Source organism: Eptesicus fuscus, chromosome 2 (assembly GCF_027574615.1).
Source record: "Eptesicus fuscus isolate TK198812 chromosome 2, DD_ASM_mEF_20220401, whole genome shotgun sequence".
Taxonomy (NCBI): domain Eukaryota; kingdom Metazoa; phylum Chordata; class Mammalia; order Chiroptera; family Vespertilionidae; genus Eptesicus; species Eptesicus fuscus.
Genome location: NC_072474.1, coordinates 38,605,630 through 38,627,859, shown reverse-complemented (window position 1 = coordinate 38,627,859; position 22,230 = coordinate 38,605,630). Strand labels below are relative to the sequence as shown.

General features: G+C 53.0%; 1 protein-coding gene across 2 annotated transcripts in view; it reads right to left on the bottom strand.

Moving 5' to 3' along the window:
* DIP2C (disco interacting protein 2 homolog C) overlaps window positions 1-22,230 on the bottom strand; it is a 385,891-nt gene continuing 363,661 nt past the window's right edge. For both annotated transcript variants that reach the window (XM_054726559.1, XM_054726564.1), the window contains 5 exons: window positions 10,149-10,206; window positions 8,055-8,129; window positions 6,105-6,279; window positions 5,017-5,140; window positions 1-3,229 (listed from right to left, as the gene is read on the bottom strand). In XM_054726559.1, coding sequence (XP_054582534.1) covers window positions 2,977-3,229; window positions 5,017-5,140; window positions 6,105-6,279; window positions 8,055-8,129; window positions 10,149-10,206 — 685 coding nt within the window. In that variant the 3' untranslated portion in view covers window positions 1-2,976. The remainder of the gene's footprint in view (window positions 3,230-5,016; window positions 5,141-6,104; window positions 6,280-8,054; window positions 8,130-10,148; window positions 10,207-22,230) is intronic.

Sequence of the window (22,230 nt, the reverse complement as noted above, 5' to 3'; positions counted from 1 at the left end):
TTTTTTAGCAATAAATGCCCACATCAAAATTTAAACATTGTTCCAAGTATGATTATCTGTACTAAGAAGTAATGCAACACATTATGTAAACAGAGTCAGATACAGTTCCCATTTCCCGTAGGAGTCACTTCCTTCCTGGACGGAAGCTGTCCGGGCAGTTTTCCAGGGGACCAATTAAGAAACTGCTATTTTCAGAGCAACAAAAATAAAAGCTTTTATTTGTTCATTTGAATATAAAACAGGCGTTATCACAGATGTACAAAGCTTACTGGTGGTTTAACATACGAGAAGGTTGCCGTCCTTTGCACATAAAAATTCTGTTTGAAACCGTGATTGGCTGAGTACATGAACTTCTCTAACCAGTCATCACACTCTATGAAATAACGCTGCTAACATTCAACTGATAAAAGGGACTGTTTCCCCGGGTAAAGTGTCAAGCAGGGTTAAATATATATAATAACAAGCACCATGAGGAAGCCGCCCTGGTGGGTTAGGTCTGTGTTTGTGTTCACTGTGTACCCTCCTTTGTGCAAGTTGATCACACGGTTTTGTCCGACTTCGAAAGCACAAGGTCACGAGACAAACACCGGTAACGTTCCCACGAGTGGCTTATCTACAGGACAATTGCTAATGCAGAACGGCCTTCGTTATTGCTGAGACGGTGGTGCCGAGTGTCTCCTGTCCTTTTTCTTGCACAACAGAGCCGCCACCCAGCCCCCACCCTCTGGATCTCAACTCCGACACGGAGGTGACAGATGTCGCTAACGCTTCACACCCGCACCGCCGGGCCTGGAAGCTGACGTGGGCAGGCGAGGGTCATGTTTGGAGAGACACCTGACTTGCCCCTTCCGACCTCCGCTGGACCTCACGAGTTATCCTGCAGCTGTGTGTCCTACTCAGTGTCTTTCCCGAAACCTTAAACCCCCTTCCTAACCGGGTGGGTGAGTGTACGAAATGTCTTGTTTCTGTGTGTGACGAGTTCTCCCTGTAGGGAGCAGAGACCGTAGGAATGTGTATCTGAAGCATGTGGAGAAATATTCACACACAGCAATGAAGTCAAACAATATCGTAATAGCCAAATGATTTGTGGCAATGGAAGGATGCATCCCACATGCAGACAAATTAAAAAATATATGCCACTTAAATTAAAAAAACAAACAATTAGCCTTGGATCTCAGAAGTCAAACCAAACTGTCTTTTAGCAAAGGGCTGACTCGCTGGCGCGTACAGCAAGGGCAGATAAAGACATTGCCTACGATAAAATGAAAAGAGAATCTAAATTTTGCCCAGCAACAATCTTAGTCATGCACATCTAGCAACGAGAGCCACTGCAGGGCCGTCCGGGGCCAAGGACCAAGTCAGTCACGCTCGGGGAGCGGACACCGCCTCCTGGCTGCACACAGACGGGCCGGCTCCGGGAGGGGTAAGATGAGCCCTGGGAATGAGCAGACCTGGGAGGCAGCAGCGAGACGGGAACCAGAAAGGTGGGTCCACAGGTGGCAGCGTGAAGGCAGCTGTGCGGCTTCTGCTCCAGCCAGGGGCGCTGGGGGAGGCGCGGGCAGCTTGGGCGGGTCCCTGCGGGCTCTGCTCACGCGGGCTGGGGGCCCTGGAGAGCTGGCTGCAGTGACGCTCTATGTGAATCTTTCCCCTCAGGCTGTTCTGAACACCCTGTCCACTCCCCACTGTGGCCATCTGAGGGCAATCAACGCAGCCGGGTGCCAAGGACCGCAGAGCATCGTTCCTGTTCATACCAAGGACCAAAAAAGGGTGACACTAACAAAAAGGATGAAAAACATTGTGCAACCAATTCCTGCAGCTCAGAGAACAGTGCTGTCGGCCGCCTGCCTCCCCGGCGCGCCGGGCACACGCTGACCACACTGTCCGGTGCGGCTCTCCCAGCAAAGGAGAGCAGGCCCGGCTCGCCTCCCAGTCCTTCTCCGCCTTTGCGATCGTCTCCCAGCACTTCACCTGCCGGCCTCCGGTTCTGGAAGGAACGCCTGGCGGGGCTCCCGGCACCCTGGCTGCCACCGGCAGCGCGGAAGTGAGAGCAGCTCTCCTCTCTACACACGTGGAGGGGACACCATGCAACGGCAGGTTCTGCGTTTTAAACTTTAAAATCTCCTCTGCTCTTAGTGACTTTATATCTCATATATACATATATTTGTTGTGATACTATCCACGCAAGATAATACAACACTTTTTTATATTAGCAAACATTACAAGACTTTAATATTCTTGAATGTTTTTTCTCTTTTATACTTCTAAAGAGATCAAAATAAATTAAACGTTTTGTACATAATTACATCTGAAGAAGTTAACTTATTTTATCTTTTTTAGTTTAGTACAAAGATATCTGCAAGATAATTGCTGAAATACACCTTATTTATAATTTCTTCTCATTCTATGCTAACGCCAAAGGCCATGTGTTAGCCTCCGTGTCTTCAGCACATTTCCGACAAAGAAAGCTGCTAAAATTTAATTGGAAGGTGCTATTTGGAAGGTCTTCTCGTACCTCAACAGACTGTCCTAAAAGAATGAGAGCTAGCAATGGCTTAAATTAGTAACAGGTCCATGTCATTAAGATTTCATGACACATTAAAACAGAGAAAACAATGCTTTGTCACACTACATAGATTGTTTAGAAGAACCCATCTGGAGGGCAGAATATTTTTTTAATTGCTATTTTGGCTTAACGAAATACCACATTTACGAAAAAAGCACTTATCCAATAACAAAAGAAAAAGAAGAAAAATGTTTTGAAATGGGCTTTTCCAACAAACTGAAGGCATAATGCGAGGTCCTTCTGAGCAAACCTCGGCGATAACTCACGTGTCCATTCCACCCACGCCAACCGGGCCGCCCGGCAGTCTCCGCCGCGAGCCCGCTCCCTCCGGAACGCCGCCCGCTGCTGCTCGCTCAGCGACACTGAGGCCGATGCGTCCGCCTCCAGGAACGTGTGCGGAGCTGGCGGCAAGGCTACATGTTGTAGGCCACGTAGATGGGGTCCAGCTGGTCTGCCAAAAACCCGTCGCGCAGGTGCATCCGCTGCTTCTCTCCCCGCGAGTTGATGGGGATGACGCCGATGTCCACGACGACCACCACGCCCACCACCAGGTAGTGCTCCTCCAGCACCACGTTGGTCACCAAGGGGACCAGGTCCAGGGCTTCCTGCTCTGACCCGTCAAGCTCCACCACCACCACCAGCAAATTCGTCCAGGTGAACACGGCGCTGGAAGGGAGAGAACGCCATCACTGCACGGGAGGTTTCCTTTCACGTTCTCTTTCCAAGAAGTGCCACTGGCTCCCTGTGAACCTGCCTGAGCCCGTTCAGTCCGGCGTGGGGCCGCTCTGAGCTCACGCACCGCCTCATCTCCTGTCACTGGCCTCTCCTGCCGGCCCGCCCCCATCTTCTCTGTGCCTGGCAGCTCCTCTCCCCGCCCCCCCCCCCCCCACTGTGCTGAGGGGTGCGGGTGCAGCAGTGGCTCCTCCCTCCGTGGGCACACTGTGGCCCTAAGGGCAGGGTCTGTGTCCTGCCCTTGACCTTGGGCCACATTAACCTGGACAGTGAGATGTAGCCGAGGCTGGAGAGCCCTGGGTGTTTGGGCTGGTGCTGACCAGCCTCTGCATGGCAGAGAGGAACGTCCGAGGGCCTGAGCCGGCAGCTGCACCCAGCCGACCCGCAGGCCCCCAGCTCAGGTCGAATACTTCAGAGGTCACAAGTGCAGATGTGGGGGCACAATAACTTATCAGCGTTTACGTGACTGCACGCAGCAGGAGCCGACCCGCTTGGGGGGTAATTCCTCGACAATGTCAAAGATTCCCTCTGAAGTGTTTTATCTGGGATCTTCCAAAGGGGGCACCCGGAGCAGCCAGTCTCCCAATTTGTGGGAGCCAAGTCTGTGATGTACACTTTAAGGCACATTAACCTTATACGGTTGGGCTTTTACAAAGTGGTTACGAACCTTAAAAGTCATTGCCCCTGTGCCCATGGTTTGCTTGGCTACAGAGGCCAGGAGGGTCCCAGGGTGGGGTGCACGGGGGGCAGCAGCAGGCCCAGGAGGGTCCCAGGGTGGGGTGCACGGGGGGCAGCAGCAGGCCCAGGAGGGCCCCGGGGTGGGGTGCACGGGGGGCAGCAGCGGGCCCAGGAGGGCCCCAGGGTGGGGTGCACGGGGGGCAGCAGCAGGCCCAGGAGGGTCCCAGGGTGGGGTGCACGGGGGGCAGCAGTGAGCAGCTGTAACCGCTTTTCCATGCCAGACACAGTGAAGGCTCTAACTCGGCCGTGAGGCAGGAAGTATCTGGGAAAACTTGCTGTTTGTTAACGGGGAAAGCACGTCTGTGGGGGAAAGCGCGTGTTTTGTTTAGAACTTACAACGTCACGTAACAGTGAAAGGGAGCCGCACCACGCCCTCCTGGTCTGCAGGGACAGGTACCCCAGAAGGCGTGCTGGTGCGGGGCCATCTGATCTGTGACAAACACCGCTCTGCACGGCCCGTGAGCCCACCGGGGCGGGGGTGATGCCCCGGGGGCCCCGTTACGTGTCCCTTGGTGTCGTGTCGTTACGGCATTTGGAATTGGTGACACGGCATCAGAATCGGGCCCGTTTCCGTATTGAATGGAGGCGGGGGTCTACCAGGAAGCCGGGGCTGGGGCTGTCACTGGCTAGGGGCCCAGCCGCTGAGGAAGGGAGAGACTTGGTCGCCGGACACATAGTGACGTGGGTGTCACGTCCTCCTCCTCAGGCCAGGGGTGAACTGGAGAAGCAGCAGGAAAGGGAGGCTGGCGGGGAGGACGTGACGGGCGGCTGCCGGGTGGTCCCCGGGGCCTGAGGCCGCCAGCATGGAGCCCCATGTGAACCCGGCCGTCCACAGGTCATTCCCAGGGAACGTGTGACACCAGCTTGACTGCCATGGTATTAGCCCCGAACAATAAAGGGTTACGACCCAAAGCTCAGACAGGACCCGTTTTCAATGCCGCACATTCCGTCCGCTCTGGCGCGCAGACGCCCGGGGCACTCACCACTCCGTGACGCTCTTGTGGGCTCGGATGACGGAGGTCTCGATGTCTATGGGGTGGTACCTCATGCCGCGCAGCTCCATGGCCTCATCCAGGGCGCCCACCACGTACAGGGCATCGTGGCGCTCTGTGCAGGGAACCAAGTGTGTGTGAGCGTCACCAAAAAGCCGCTCAAGCCACTTGGAAAGATTAAAACGACTCCTGAATGAGCAAGAGCCGCAAGGAAAGGAGTGGCCGAGCTGGGGACAGCTGCCTCTGCGGGGAGACGCTCAGCCCGCGCCCTCAGAGGGCGCTGCCCAGGCAGCTTCCACCCCGGGTGCCACGCGTGGGAGGTGGCTTCCTCGCTGCACCTGGTCCCGTGGGCGGCGCTGCGCCGCCCTCCTCACTGTGCCGGGCCCGGGGACCCGGTGAGGACCTGGCACAGCGGGTACACCCAGTTCCCTCTGATGGCGTCTCAGGTCTGAGTGCTGCCGCTATTTCGCGCCGGAGTTTCTGACCATGTTCAGGACCAAGAGTTCCTCAGCCCTGTGACAGCACATGTGTCCTCGTCAGCCCTGCACACCCGGGTAAGGGCAACACGCAGGTGGCCCCTCGTGCCTCACAGATAAGAGGCGCCTCCTTCACCTTCGGGGCAGTAAGTGCATCAGGGCGACTCTGAAGAAGCGATGCATGTAGAAAAACACCAGGGCGGAGATCTTCCCCGTTTTAGGTCCGATGCAATGAGACACTGCCCGTGGCTTCTGACGTGACTGTGGGCGCGGGACTGGACCTGCGCCTCCAGGGAGGTCGGGATCACCACCCACCTCAAAGCTCAAAGCTCTAAGCCGAGCTCTTCCCAGAGAGTACCCTCAAGGGAAACAGCCTCTGGGTTTCTTACGTTCAAATGTGAGGCCAAAATGTTTCCGTGCTTTTCCCCCAAACGTATGCCAGTTTGGCTGCGTGAACACAGCTCCCGGGTGTGCGGGGCAGGGGTGTCAGGAAGCCTCAGTGGCCCCTAGAAACTCAAGTTCCGGGTTTGGGAATTCCAAACCCCTGACGGGTCCTCAGTGTCTGCGGGGCCTGGCCCTTCACCCACCCGTCTGGACGCTCACCTCCATTTGCGTCTGTGAGCTCAGTTCTCCGCAGGAACCCCAAGTAGCCTGTCCGTGCCCAGATGGTCTGGGTGTCTCCAAAACTTAATCTCGAGCTAAAGTGATCTGACTGGAGGGACTCGTCTCCATAGATAGTGAAGTAGCCGCTGGCGTTGTGGGCACTGTGGACCCAGATCTGTGAGGGGAGAACAGGCCTGGGTAAGTCAACCTGAGGAGGTGTCCTTGGACGGCAAAGGCAAGGCGCCGGGGACCTCACTCGGTTTCTGGGGAGACACAGATGCTGGCAGTTCACTGGCACAGAGGCCCCGCGGCGCAAGCTTGCAGCTACGCGAACCACACCATCCACCCATCGAGACTTCCACCAAAGCAGGTTGATGGAGGGATTTCTAAATAAATACAACCAGGGAGCAAAGTTGTACCAGTTTCCTCACGCATATTCAAATTACATGATGGTTTCCAAAAAGCAACCTGGAGAAATATTAAAAAGCTTTATGATTTATTCCCCCCCTTTCATCCGTTTCGCATACTGCTGGAAATATATCGCAGGAAACAACACAGAACAAAACAAACTCTAAGAGGGAAAAACTCTAACTCCAGGAAACAGGAAAGAAAAACACCGGAGTGTGTGCCACTTGGGAAAAGGGAAAAGGACGTGCTGACTCACAGTGGAGACCACGCGGGGACGCGGAGCCATGGAAACCACCGGAGGAAACCCTCGCGTCACTGAAGTTCCTAAAACGCTCACACACTGTGCTGTGAGGTCTGGACGACGTCCCGAAGCGGGGGAGCCAGGTGTGCTCTGGGCCTCGCTGCTCCGTTATCTCATTTACACTGAAAAGCAGTCAAGTTCCTGGGAGCCAGAAGCACCGCCCTGTGCACACGGGACCCCAGCTCCGGGACAGGGCCCGGCACGGCAGGCCTGCGAGCGACTGTTGCCGGCCGAACAGAGCAGGAAGGCAGCCGCCTAATGCGGGGAATGGAAACTGCTCCGCTTCTAACAAGGTTTCCTCCCTGGACACGTGGCACTAAGCCGGCCAGACTGCGGTGGGCTCCCCCGGGCACGGGAGAGGCTGATGGAGTAAAAGGTGTAGAACGGTCATCTCAGTTCTAATCTTTGCATCATTCTGGGGTTCGAGTGAGGGCCGCACAGCAGCCCAGGAAGAGGAGCTGGGGGAGGGAGCCGTGGCTGGGACCCGCCCATGACCACCTGTTTGCTCATCTGCAATGTGTAAATGTCGCTGTGTCCTCCAGGGACAGTGCTGATCGTGGAGTTTCTAGTGAGGCATCGGCTACAGAGGCAGGCTAGGGAGCGCCGGGACATGCAGGTGGCACTGCAGCGGGGACGTCCGCTGGGCAGGAGGGAGCCGACCAAGTGGGGAGCAGGCTCGCCTCGCAGCGGGAACCCCGGGAGTGGGTCTGTGTGACGCGGGGAGGCCCTTTCCTGATGCCCCAACGTCCTCCCTGGAGGAAGCTGGCTATGCAATCGAAGAAGCAGAGTGTCACATGGACACCCGGTGGGAAGAAACCGCTGTCCTCCTCCCGCTCGCAGGCACCCGCGGACGCTGCTAGGCCCCGAGGTTGTAGAGGCTGCCCTCTGTATGCTTCCCTATCGCCTCCCTGATGAAGGGCGGCCGTGGGAAACCAGGGCAAGAGCTGAGAAATGAGGAAGCACAGCCCACAGAGTTTTCTCTTCTAAATTCTTTGGAGAGAAACTAGCCCGCTTCCTTAGGGAAGTCCCACTTTGTAATCCTGAACTGTCATGGCCTCCTTCAAGCCATAAAGCTCATCTCACCTTATTTCCCAGCCGGTCAGGGGTGACTTCCCCAGTGCGACCGGATGGGCACTGTGGTCAGGGGGTGGGAGAGCTGCTTTCTGGGGACAGGCTGTAGGTAGCAGAAGGACAAATCTGGCCTCAGAGGCTATGTCTCCTAGAGGAAGCCACGCACTCACCTCACCCAGGTGTGAGTCTCCCAGCGGTCCTTTTGTTTCTGGGTTGGCGATTATGATCCGAACGCCCGGAAGTATCTATGTGGGAAGAACATCCCTGTCAGTAAACAGGCAGATCCTACACTGCAACCAACCCCGATCTTGCCTTCATTCCAAATGCCTGCTTTCCTTTCTGAAAGAATCTGGAAAGTGGTATGGCTTTAAATAAAAATTGTGTACCACGGCATTATGTAATTACAGCATAAGAGTTGCATTTCATTGTAATTGTTACTACAATGTCAGAGCCTGTGTAAAAGTGATCTTAAGATCTTAAAAACAGAAACATGATGAAGCATAGAACTGCGAATGTGGAGGATGAAAACGTGCTTCTGCAGATGTAACCTCACAGGGTGACCTGACCGTAAACTCCTGACTGGGCAGGTCCTGATGGGCAGTTACTGTCTGTTCTTCAGTAAAAGGTCTGTCTTTGCCTTGAGCAAGCCCTGCCCATTGTTCTTGGGCATCTAGGCTCACACACCTTTGAAATAAGTGTAACCGCCCTCACAGAGCACATCACCTAGAATCATCCTGCAATCCAGCCCCCACCTTGCTTTCTCTCTCCCAGGTGATGCTCCTTCGTTCCCTCCTGAGTCCCAAATGGCTAAAAGCAGCTGCGAGCTGCCATTCTCTGGAGCGTTTGAGATTTTGCTTTCCAGAAACTGTCATCAGTTTTGGCTCAAATAATCGCTTACAAAAATTCTCTACAAGTTTGGATGCTTCTTATGTGGACACAAAATAGGAAGTTTTATTTATTTCAATTATTTTTTTCAAACATACTTAATATTATACTTCACATCGTGGCACGTGAGCGTGAGGGCAATGCTTGCAGTAGACACTGAATTAAGGAAGTCAGGGATAAAGTTTTCAGAAATGCGGCAGCCACTGGCAGAGGACTTAGTGGGAAGCCCCTCTGCGGCGGCCAGGCGTGAGGGAGGGCGTGTCACTGCCTGTGCAGGCTGGCGTAGTGCGACCAGAACACCTGTATGGCTCCCATCTCTGCTCCGTACGCCTTCCGTTCCCTCCTGCAGGCAAGCATCTTTTATCAAAACGTCGATATTAAGCATCTCCTTCTTAATAGAAGTTTAGCTTAGAAATGTTTTGAATTTCACTGAAACCACAAAAGTGAGGAAGCTAAAGCTGATTCTGCAATTTTAGAACACAGCTTGCCTCAGTTCAGCTACTTAACATCATATGACTGAAATCAGGCAGATCTGTGGTAAAAGCTCTCAGAACAGCTGTCCTGCACCTGAAGTCTCCACTGTGACATGCAGCTCAGGTCTGTAATGGTCCACCAGGCTGCGGGGGGGCGGGGGGAGGGGCACTGCTTCCTGTGGTTAGAAACAACTTATAAAAAGCGCAGAAGCAAAATAAGACGCTTTTAGAATTAGGTGGAGAAGAGATCTGACAATTGCAGCCAAAAAGAAAAAAAGATCTCCATTTCGGTTTACATGTGTTCCTTGTTCTTTATTTCTATAAGAAACATAACCACGGTGGCAGGAACTACTAGATCTCCTGGTAACTAGTCTTTGTCTACGTCCATAGTAGCCAACACCCCAATTGTTAGCCAGGCCCAGAGACATTCAGAACCAGGACAGTGCTCCCAGCCTGCCTTCAGCTGGTGTGCCCGTGTCCCCGTGCCCGCCACTGGCCTCCAAGAGTGAGGCAGCCCAGAGAGCTTCCCTCAGGCCTGCACATTGGTCTCCTCCTTGTCCTGTGTCTCCTTGTCCTGAAATGTGGAAACCGTGGCTGGAGGTGCAGCAGCCACTGCAGGCCCCGAGGTGCCCCTGGGCAGGTAGCCCATGCAGAGCAGAACAAGACTAAAGTGCCGGGACCCCTGGTGGCTTCAGGGCTTCTTCTATGTGAGAGGGAAAAACTCTAGCTCCTTGAAAACACTGTCATTTTGAGTTTCTGTACTCATGGCCAAACCTAGCCCTGATATACTACATTTAAGAAAACATTTTGGAAACAATATTCTATAAAATAACATTGAAATTTCAAAGCCCACCCACAGAGGCTCATACTTACGTAGAAATGCATATTTCTCCCGTGAATACTTACTTTCCCTGACTCCATAAGCGGCAAGCTGTGAGGGGATCCTCGTTCTACTAAGCGGACTCTACAAAGAGAAACGGGGGGCGGTTACTGAGTCTTTCCCGGACCCTGGCTCCCTCGGTCCTCATGCCGCCAGTGTCTGGCAGGCGGCGGGGAACACTGCGTGTGCACTGTCCAACGCAAAGGGAGGTTAGGAGTCAAAGAAAAAGCGGTCCGGGGGCAGAGCGCCCTGTGCGCCGTGGGAAGTGGTACAAGCCGCCCGTCCAGGCCCCAGCGAAGGCAGACAAAGCCCCATTTCCCAAACCTGTAAAGTGACTGGGAAAACGCTCCTGCATGAAACCAAGCGTAACTCAGCACGTGCAGAAAACGGAAAGAACAAGGACTCCTGCATCCCTGAGAGCTGCTCTGCCCACGCCAGGCCCCGCAGGGCCCGGTGCAGAGCACACAGCCCGGCGCGCACAGTGCATCTGAGCCTGGAGAGGACTGGCCAGGTCAGGCGGCCAAACCTCCCTTCAGGAAAGAAACTCTTCAACGTAAAGGCTATTTGATGGTAACTTAACTGTAAGCCCTGCGGAGGACACAGGTGCCTGTCACAACCAGAGCTGGCCGAGTCCTTCTCAGCAGCATTGTTTTTAATGTTCTACAGCCTCTGTGACTGGCTTCACATTCCTACCACAGGACGACCAGACTGAGATGCTGTTCATTCACTAGAAGACAATTCTTAGAGAAGATGAAGCGAAGGAGAAGGTGCTCGAGTCCTTGGAAACTACAGAGAAATGCTGTCAGCAGGAGGTTGGGGCACAGGGAAGTGGGAAGGTGAGATGTGAAATTCAGCAGCACATCCTATTCTTTGCATTAACATAGCTCCTTCTCCTGAGTAGTAAGTGCTGAAAACAGGGAAGTGTGGGGTGTTGGGGGTTACCATCAGAGCACCACTGAGAACTGTGGAACTCCAGCCGGCAGCAGACACACAGAAGCGGCACTTTTAGCTACACGTGAGGCCTGCAGGAAATAGCACCGCTGTCGGTCAGTACTGAAGCCTGTAGCCCAGGAGGCCATTCGGGTTCTGTGAATGGGCCTGTCTGGTGGCTGGCTGGCCAGCTGTGGGTTCTGGGTGTTGGCGATTTGCTGCAGATGGAGAAGGCGACGGGACAGGAGGCCTGTCCTGGCTGGGAGAACTATGTGTGGGTGGGGGTAGGGGTGAGAAAAGCGGGACAGAAGGAAGGGGAGAGGGCCAGAGAGAACGGCCCGGCCTCTGTGTAGGCTGCTGCCATGGGCGGGGGCAGCTGGCCAGCGGCTGGGCTGGATGTCCTACAAAGTCCAGGTGATCACACGGGGGGAGCAAACTCTTAGCTGGAAATGAGGGCTGTTCTGGACAAGCTTCTCCTCTGCCGCTGTCCACCGTGGCCACCAGTACTGGAGGGTGTTAGAAACCGGCCAGGCACTGGGGCATGCCAAGCAGCTCCGGCAGCGGCATTATGGCTGGGATGCCTTCAGAGAGGGCACCTGATGCAATGCGGCTGCTCGAGACAAACGTCCGCGGACCCCGGGATTGGTGCCCTGGACGCCCACGGCTGTTCCTTCCCTCCCTCCCGCAGGCTCTGCCTGGCCTGGGCCTGGCCTGGCCAATACTGGGGAATAAGACAAAGGCCCGGTTCTCCTTCAGCGAGTGGGCACCTGGCCACGCCCCACTGCACGTCTGCCTCTCTGACCAGCAGGCCTCCTCTGCCTTCTTCCTGCCTTCGGAGTTTATCTCGGCTCCTGTCCTTCCCTGTGTGACCTTCGGCCTCCAAGAAAGGAAGAGAGGTGGGGTCTAAGCTGAAATGTGGGCAGGAGGACCACGTTAGGAACTTCTCTGGTCAGTAAGGAAGCGGTGTTGGGACGGGTGCTGGAATCACTCAGGGCTGGTCCTGAACGGAAGAGCCACAGACCCTGGCAGCACATAGTGGACTGCCCTTCACCCACAGGAAAAGAAACAGCACAAAGGAAAGAAGCACCTCTTACAGAACAAGGCAAAGATGTGCCTCCTGAAAGGGCTAGGAGGCACACCTGCCACACACACAGGGAAAGGCCGGAGCGGCGGGAAGGGCAGCACGCGGTGACAGGTGGCCGAGGGAAGCCCTGCTGGTCCACTGACCTCCTCGGGCCGGGGCAGCGCTGCTCACAGGCTGGGCCGCCGCCAAGTCCAAGCAGCTCCGAGCAGAGACCCACACGTGCCTCAGCCCGGTGAGCTGGAGGGGTGTGGCACTGTCACTAGCATGACTCGGCCCAGTAGTCTGGGAGATTAGAAACAAGTTACCTGCACAGATGGGAGGCTGCAGAGGCAGGCGGCCTGCGCCCCGGCCAGAGTGTGGGAACAGAAGGGGCTACAGGAGGGCGGGTGTCAGTGAGGGGCTTGGCTCCGTCCTGCAGTGAAGGAGGTTTGAACTACCGAGTGGGCTCGAACAAAGCACTAAAAGAAACTGTTCTGAGCGGTTACGGCCATGACTGAGCTGGGAGCAGAGCCCCGCTCTCGAGACTCAGGCTAACCGGGCAGAGCCTGCTTCTGACAATCCAGTCCTGTGGCCGGGCTCCTGCAGCCCGACGCCCCGGTGCTGGCCCAGCGGGCTCCAGGAGGGCCCTCCCCAGGCTGAAGTCGGGTCACCCAGTACTCTGCTTCTCCCAGCAGCCTCCTGCTGGCTGTGCCAGCGTCTGCATGAAGCCTCAGGCCTGGCCCTGTCTGTCCCACATCCCTGCCATTTTCAACTCAAGTACAAACCCTGGATGTCACATGTTTTCCATGTGGGCTGTTACCTGGACTCGACGTGTAGGCTTTCACTAGACTGGACAGTGAGATGGAAAGTTGGCCATGGGGGAGATTTGCCATCTGCTACACAGCCCCTCACTGCACGGTCCCTGAAGGGCTGTGGCTGCCATAGCAACGCCGAGGGGTGTGAGGACGGGTCATCACAGCAAGAGTCTTTCTGCAAGGTGTCCTTCACCACCAGTGCTTCTCGGGCCTCGCAGGTGGCGGTGTCGCCAGAATCTCCTTCTCTCCAACACCCAACGCCCATCTGCCCACCAGGGCTTTCGCCTTCCTGGGACAGGCCCGCTTTGTGACGCTGCCCATGTGGCCTGGTGGCACCCACTGGCTCTGGAGGCACTTAACTGGGAATCACTCTATCTGTCCCAACAGGAGTGATGGGGTCCCACAGCTGCTGCCAGAGCGGTCACTTCAGAATCCTGGACAACAAACCTTGTGTGACATGTCCCGGTGGACACCGTCAGGAGGGCAAGGAGGGGCGCCGGTCCCTGCTGGCCATGCTGCTGCCCAGGCATGGGTGCCCCCAGGTCGCTCCCAATCTGAGGACCAGCACCATCTGTGCCCTTAATCACCACAACCCACATGGCCACCCAGACGCACACTTGGCTTCACACTCGGGACAGGACCCAGAGCAATCTGCTTGTGCAGAACCAAGCTTCTGTGTGGCCCAGCACGCCATGGACATGCTGCTGGAAAACCAGCCAGACTTTTAATTAAACATTTAAGTACATCTTCCTCCAAAAACAATCTGAGTCATTTAACAGACCCAATATCTATACTAATAAAAGGGTAATATGCAAATTGGTCACGATGCCCTCACAGTAACAACCGAACAGCAGGCTGTGTGGGGCGACCAGGCCAGCAGGGGGGTTAGCGAGGGATGACCAAATGACTGACTGGCAGGCTGCGTAGGGCGACCAGGCTGGTAGAGGGGGGCAGTGAGGGGTGACCAGGCCAGTAGAGGGGGGCAGTGAGGGGCAACAAGGCCAGCAGGGGTGGCAGTTGGGAGAGACCAGGCCAGCAGGGGGGGCCCTGAGGGGCGACCAGGCCTGCGGGGGGGCAGTTGGGGGTAACCAGGCCAGTGCGGGGGGGCAGTTAGGGGTGATCAGGCAGGCAGGCAGGTGAGCAATTAGGAGCCAGCGGTCCCAGATTGTGAGAGGGATGTCCAACTGCTGGTTTCGGCCCGATCCCTGGGACAACAAACCTTGTGTGACATGTCCCGGTGGATCGGGCCGAAACCGGCCGTCGGACATCCCCCGAGGGGTCCCGGATTGGAGAGGGTCTAGGTTGGGCTGAGGTGACGAAGTTCATGCACCAGGCCTCTAGTAATATTATAAGAAGACCATTTGAAAAAGTTTTTTAGAATCCCAAAAGATAGGATGCAGCTGAATATTCAAAAAGCTTAGGTTTGTTCATGTAGGTTCTGTGATTGGATTTAGTGACTACTCAGCTTCCTGGCTCCTAGGGCAAAGAGAATGAGGTTTTACTGTCAGAGTTTGAATTTTAACATCTTGCTATTTCCTTGCTGCTAGTGAAGCAAACGAGAGAGGGTCATTAGAAGCATACGCAAAAATATTATAACAGACATCACATTCGCATACCCACAACAGTAGCATGACAACAAAATACAAAAAAGGACCACTGTTTTGGCCTCAAGACCACTGGGGACAAGACAGTTGCCAAAGTTGAACAAGCTGATGGATATGAGCCCCTAGTCCAAGAATGTGTTTAAAATTCATACACTTAATGGTGTCAAATAAAACATTTTAGTTATGATTGAACACACACACAAACAGGACCATTGTTGCTGAAGGAGGGTCTCCCCTGAATCAGCACTGAGTGAAGGCTGCAGGGTCCATGGGGGCCAGCCCAGGGCACTGCCACAAAGCTGCCAGGGGCAGGTGTGTCATGAGAGCTCCAAGCCAGGCAAAATCACCTCAAAATGAGTGATGACAGAAAAGCATATCTAACACAACGGCACTATCCAAACAAAATACCTAAGCACGTTGGGTGACTTTTCTCTTATAAGATCACAACGCTAATATATATGCCCTGCCTTCCACCTGCCCTACCTCCCCAAGTCCAGACTTCGGTAAGTCTTCCTTGTCCTTCCCTTGGGACGGATGGAGTTCTGCATCTTCTTTTTGCTGTTGAGGTCTGTTTGTGGACCCCTTGACTGGGGGTGTGGGCTGAGTGCTGTGAGGGGCGGGGTTCTGTCTTCTACGTGCACCCACAGGGCCCCACTCCACAGCCAGCTGACCAATGGGTTTCAGATTCCACCAACGCTCAGGCTTCTGAGAGCTAGTCCTGTGCAAAGGAACCATCTCACCTGAGGTCCTCATCAAACTCACTAGTATTTTTACAGCAATAGTGAGATAAATTAGTTAAGCTTCATGTCCATTCATAAGGTTTTTTAAACAAACATATATATATATATTTATTTTATTGATTTTTACAGAGAGGAAGGGAGAGGGAAAGAGAGTCAGAAACATCAATGAGAGAGAAACATCCATCAGCTGCCTCCTGCACGTCCCCACCTGGGGATATGCCTGCAACCAAGGTACATGCCCTTGACCAGAATCGAACCTGGGACCCTTCAGTCCACAGGTCGACACTCTATCCACTGAGCCAAACCGGTTAGGGCTAAACAAACATATTTTTATTGATTTCAGAGAGGAAGGGAGAGGGAGAGAAAGAAACATCAATGATGAGAAAAATCATTGATTGGCTGCCTCCTGCATGCCCCACACTGGGGATTGAGCTGGCAAACTGGGCATGTGCCCTGACCGGGAATCTAACCGTGACCTCCTGGCTCATAGGTCAATGTTCAACCACTAAGCCATGCTGGCCGGGCCCATTCATTAGTTTTTGATGGCAAATTCATTTGCATTAAATTTAGAAATAACCTTTTTCAGGCCTCCTTGGCTTTTTCTTAATGAACCTTATCTTTAGAGAAGTTTTAAACTCATAAAAACCTGGATGGACATACTTCCCATGTCTCCAGCAATAGCCACTACCTCACGACACACACACGGCTTACATTAGGACAATGTGTTTGTCATAATCAGTGAGTCAAAACTGATACTGTATTGCTAACTCACACTTCCTCAGCTCTTGCCTAAAGACCTTCTTCCGGGTCACACATGACATTTGGTCATCGTGTCTCCTTAGCTCCTCTGGGCTGTGCCCGTTTCTGACTTTCCCTACTTTTCACTACCTGTCAGTTTGGGATCTGGTGAGGTGTTTTGTGGGATGTCCCTCAGGTGAGATTATGTGATGCTTTTCCTGTGGTTAGATTTGCATTTGGGTTTTGGAAGGAAGACCACATCTTAACTAGGGTACATACTCAATGTGACTCATGACTGCCCATGCTGACCTTGCTCTGCGTGGAGGCCATCTGTTTGTCCGGTGTCTCATCTGGTGTCACTCCCCACCTCCTGCCCACATTGTCTTCTTGGGAAGGAGGTCGCTGTGCACATCTGTGAGGGCCTCATGGAGGGTCAAGTCTCCTGCTGGACGGTCAAGCGCACGTCCCAGCAACATGGACCTGCCACAAGGAGACACTAGTCCTGCGTGGGCTGCCCTTCTAACAGAGGTGGGAGAGTGGCAGGGCTGTGGCCTGAATTCCTCTATGGAGAAATCTGGGCAGAGAGAGTGCACAGAGGGGAGGGGTGACATGGAGAGTTCCTCAACATCTGGGTTTGCTTCTAGTCCCTTCCTGACACCGCGCTCTTTTTTCCCCTTAGGTCCCATCAGACACAGCTCTTCTGTCTACACCAGCCTGTGTCTGCCACAGCAGTTCTAACTCATTCCTGTTACTCCCCCCACCAAGGTCTTACTGAGGGGACCTCCTTTCCCTTCCTGAGAATAGAAGACCTGAAAATAATTTCCAGATTTTATGTTTATGTGCATTGTTTTTAAAAGAAATTTTCTACTTTAAAATGATTTTAAAATTATAGAACACTTATAAAAAATGAAAACAATCCAAAGAACACCTGTGATATTCCTTACCCACATTCACCTATTGTTAATATTTTACTCCGTTTGCCTTATCGTTGGCTCTCGCTCTCTTACACACACACACACACACACACACACACACACATCGGGGGAGCATTTGAAGATAAGCTGAATACACGGTGGCTCTTCACTCCTAAGTACTTCTTTTCTTTTGAAGTTTTACTAGGAGAGGACATTTGTTAAAGCGGGGACAGTGAACTAAGGAAGGGCACTCGGAGAGCCCAGCCGGGCTGCTTTGGCTCTAGAAGCACTACAGGAAAGAAGGGAGCCGCGGCAGGGCTGTCAGCTCCCTGAAACGTCAGGGCAAAGGGGGCCTTAGAGACAGGATCGGGGTTGGCTGCTGCCCCTTGCTCTCCTGCTTGTAAGTCTCATGGGGACCCTTAGAGTTTAGGACGGTGGTCGGCAAACTCATTAGTCAACAGAGCGGCAAACCGCAGTTTGCCGACCACTGGTTTAGGAGATGCAGGCCTATGGGGGAGGAGAAAGGGGTGGGTGTACTAGGGGTGGGGTGCGTGATACTCCTAAGTATTTCAGTGTTCATTTCCTAAGAGGAGGGGCATTTTCTTACATAAGCACAGAAGTCATCACCTTCACTGACTTAGCATTGATCCAAAGCCTTAATCTGCAGACTACATTCCAAGTGTGTCCATCAGTCCAACAGTAGCCTTCACAGCATTTCCCCTCGAGCACAGGACCCAGCTGAGCATCAGGTTTTACATTTGGTTGTCATGTCTACTTATCTTCCATTAAGAGGAACACTTCCAAAGCCTTTGGCCTTTATGATATTGACATTTTTGAGGAATGCAGTCCCTGCCGTATAAAGATATCATTTAAAATCAAAATCGACCGGCTGGTGTGGCTCAGTGGTTGAGCGTCGACCCATGAACCAAGAGGTCACTGGTTCAGTTCCTGGTCAGGGCACATGCCCAGTTGCAGGCTCAATCCCCAGAAGGGGGCATGCATGAGACAGCCAATCAATGATTGGCTCATCATTGATGTTTTTATCTCTCTCTCCCCCTCCCTTCTTCTCTGAAATCAATAAAAATGTATTTTAAAAAGAGAATACTTTAAAAACGAACAGTCACCTCCAAATAGTCTCAAAACAGTTTCATCGTTTTCCCCTGGTGCCCAAAGGAACTACATTTAGTCCAGAAGCAGAACAAGCGTCCTCGGACGTGAGGCAGAAATGTCCTTCGTGGCAACCTGCAGATAACTGGGGAAACCAACCCCACTGATCCCGGCGGGGGGGGGGGGGGGGGGGGGGGGAGGGTATTAAAAACAAAGGCAGAAAATCAGGTAGAAATCAAACCAATTTGGAAAACCTATTTGACACAGGCATTGACAAGAGTGGTCCTCCTGTCCCCTCCTACTGTCTGTCTCTCACACATGCTCACTCACACACAATCTTTTCCTTTCAGGGAAACTGCACACGTACTGACAAGCTAACCTTGTCTACATTAAGTGGTAATTGGGCAGGTGCCCTGGGCTCCCAGGTGAATGGACTAAAGCAACAGGAAAAGTAATTAACCCTGTGACTGAAGGTTAGTACAGGCAGACACTGGAGACGTGGGGGTCCGGGTCCAAACCCACCACAATAAGGTAAGTGTCGCAGTAAAGAGAATCCCAGTGTTTTTGTTGGTGGAGGGTCTTGCCTGCAATGTGTAAAAAAACCCACATCTGTGAAGTGCAATAAAATGAGGCATGCCTGTACAGCTCAACTTACAAAGACAAAAGCCCCGTTTTTAAAATGAGAGTAGTGACGAGAGAGAGAGAGAGAGAGAAGAGAGAGAGAGAAAGACAGAGAGAGAGAGAGAGAGGGAGGGAGGGAGGGAGGGAGGGAGGGAGGGAGGGGGAGAGAGAGAGAGAGAGAGTCCCTATCTTAAAAGGCTCTCCTGGTTTACCTCAGCTGGGGCCTGAGAGAGGGCGAGCTCCCTTTTGTTCCCCTGGAAACCTGGTTTGGGTACAGAGCAAGTTCTCCATGGGGAAGACATCGTGGGGAGCACAGCCTCCTGCCTACTGGGCTCCCGGGACAGCTCCTATCCCTGCTGGCACCTCCTGGGGCCCTGGTTTTACTGGGCCTCTCTGAGCACGAGGACGCAGAGGTTACAGAGCTTGTCCAAGGACTGCAGGAGCAGGGAGAGCTGAACTCTTGAGTGATCAGTCCCCGGAGCCTACAGCAGAAGGCGCACCTGATGCATGTGCATTCGGTCAGAAGTGATGCTGAAGATGTGAAGCTAGATCAGTGGTTCTCAACCTTTCTAATGCCGCGACCCTTTAATACAGTTCCTCATGTTGTGGTGACCCCCAACCATAAAATTATTTTCGTTGCTACTTCATAAACTGTAATTTTGCTACTGTTATGAATCGTAATGTAAATATGTGTTTTCCGATGGTCTTAGGTGACCCTGCTAGCGGTTCTCAACCTGTGGCTCGTGATCCACAGGTTGAGAACTGCTGCTGTAGAGCCTAAGACCATTGGAAAACACAGATATTTACATTACGATTCATAACAGTAGCAAAATTACAGTTATGAAGTAGCAACGAAAATAATTTTATGGTTGGGGGTCACCACAACATGAGGAACTGTATTAAAGGGTCGCGGCATTAGAAAGGTTGAGAACCACTGAGCTAGATGATACTTTCACGGGGGAACATCAGAGGAGTATTTGAGCTGTGCTTGAAAGAATGAGGACAATTTCAACAGAGTGGAGGGAGGGGCAGAAACAGGAGAGGCGTGGGCAAGGCTCCCGACACGGGAGGCCTGGGCTGTGGTGTCTAACAGGTGAGGGAAAGCGCCAGGTGAGGTTTCCAGCTGCCTTCAGAAGAAGGGGCCCAGCAGGACGGGGCAGGACGCTGAGCACAGCCCTGCCGCCCAGAATAACACCAGGGCCAGCGCCTGAGACAGAAATACCTGGTCAGTAGGTCCAAATCCAAACCTCCAATCGCAGGCTGTCGGGGAAAAGAGTGAAAGGAAGAGGGCGAGAGGCGGAGAGGCAGTGCTGGGCCCTGTGCAGGCACCGGGAGGAAGGCAGTGGAGGAAGCTGTGCCTCTGGGAGCCCCTGGGGAATGTGCTCTGGGACGGGAAGCATAGAAGTTGTTGTCATGTCTGCTCCAGGGATTGGGGTGCTTTGGTTTCTCTGAGCCAAGCACTGAAGAAGATGAAGACAAGAAGCCCATCGCAAACATTTTTGGTGTCTGACAGCCCCTCAGCTCCCAGCCGCTCGCTCTCCGCTATGAGCCAGAAGGCTGGGGGAGGGGTGCTGGTGGCAGATGCCTGAGCCTCTGAGGACACAAGGAGCAGGCGGGTTCAGAAAGCTGCCTCGGGAGTGGCCTGGACGGCGGAGGGGGCCGTCTGACCCGGCTGGAGCTGGGCTGCTTGTTGAATCAGCACTACCACTAACTGCAATGACGGCTGCTGTTCCTAATGGTTATCTTTATAACACACACTGCACAGCAACCCCCCGTTCACAAAGCATGGTCACTCTATTCAGGGTGACCTCGTGAGGGAGAAGCATGCCTTGGAGGTTATTTACAGATTAGAAAAGAACTGTCACTGCAGAGGATTATGGACTTGCCAGGCTCAAAGAATTAGTGAGTCACCAAGACGCTTGCCCTAGGACGCATGTCCCTTGGCTCTTTCTAGAGCAGATACTGGTCCGATATTGGAATTTTACTACCGCACTGTCATACACTGTACTGGTGCCAATTTTATTTCACTTTTCTCAACAGGAAGACTTGCCACACTGAAGAGAGCCAAAAGGCTGGGTCCAAACATTGTTAGAAAGGAGTCCTTTGCATCTCTGTCCTTTTCCAGGAGAGAGAAATTCCCTAAGTCCCTGCTCTTGACCATCCTGATATTCCAGGACAGTCAGTCATAATTCAGAATGAAACACCTGCCCTTCATGATAACCATTCTCGTAGATAAATGGATTTGAACCTGCAGTCTGCTCTCCAAGTCCGGAAGGTGAGCAGTCTCATCTCCATGCTTGTGCCTGTGTACTGAGGGCCAGGCCACACACAACTGCCTGAATGTCACCTACACAGGGTCTACTGCCCACCTTGTGAAGTTATCAAGTTATTTGCAAATGGTTTTTATAAGGAGTAAAGAAGGTTTGTTTTAAAGCCTAGATGTTACATTTGGAAATTGATATGCATTAGATACTTGATCTAGTCCCAGCTAAGTTTCTGAGTTTTGAAAATGTCTCCGATGGGATTCTGCTGCAGTGCAGCTGGTGCCTCTGAGTGGGCCCTCAGCCCCCGAGGGGGCGCCCACAGATGGCCTCCCACCTCTTTGGTTCCCTTCACACAGTAGGACCTAAAACAAGGGCTACAGGCCCAGGCAGGCAACTGGTATTTCCCTGGGCACTATCAAGTTCCTTGAGGGTCACTTACATCATCCACCACCCTTCATTCTTGCTCAAGGCTGCTTAGGAAGCTGCACAGAATGGTAACTTGACTTGTGTTATTTTTAAAGCATATATATGTATGTGTGTGTGTGTGTGTGTGTGTGTGTGTGTGTGTATTTAAATTGATTTCAGAGAGGAAGGGAGAGGGAGAGAGAGAGATAGAAACATCAATGATGAGAGAGAATCATTGATTAACTGCCTCCTGCATGCTCCCTACTGGGGATTGAGCCCGCAACCCAGGCATGTGCCCTGACTGGGAATTGAACCATGACCTCCTGGTTCATAGGTAGACGACCCTCAACCACTGAGATACACTGGCCGCGTTTGACTTATACTTTTGTTTTTCATGGCAACTTCGTTACAAAAAATTTCAATTCATGTAAAGAAATGTTATTTTATGAGGTGCAAAATGGTGCCTGACTGAAAAGGTTGAAGGAAAGAATCAAGTGCTCTGGTTAAACTTAGAAAAAGCAACTCTGACCACACCTGGCTATGGTGCAGCAATTTCTGCGCGCGCGCGGGGGGGTGTGTGTGTGTGTTTTATTTAATCCTCACCCAAAGATATTTTTTCCAATCATTTTCAGAGAGAGTGGGAGGGAGGGAGAAAAGGGGGAGAGAGAGAGAAACATCTATGTGAGAGAGACACATTGATTGGTTGCCTCCTGAACGTGCCCCAACAGGGGCCGGGGATTGAAACTGCAACCCAGGTACACGTCCTTGACTGGGAATCGAACCCGTGACCCTCAGCCCTTGGGCCGACACACTAACCATTGAGCACCACTGGCCAGGGCTCCATGTGCATTTTAAGACAAAAAGTCATTGGGTATGTTAACAAAACAGAATGTGAAGAGGGTTTGAC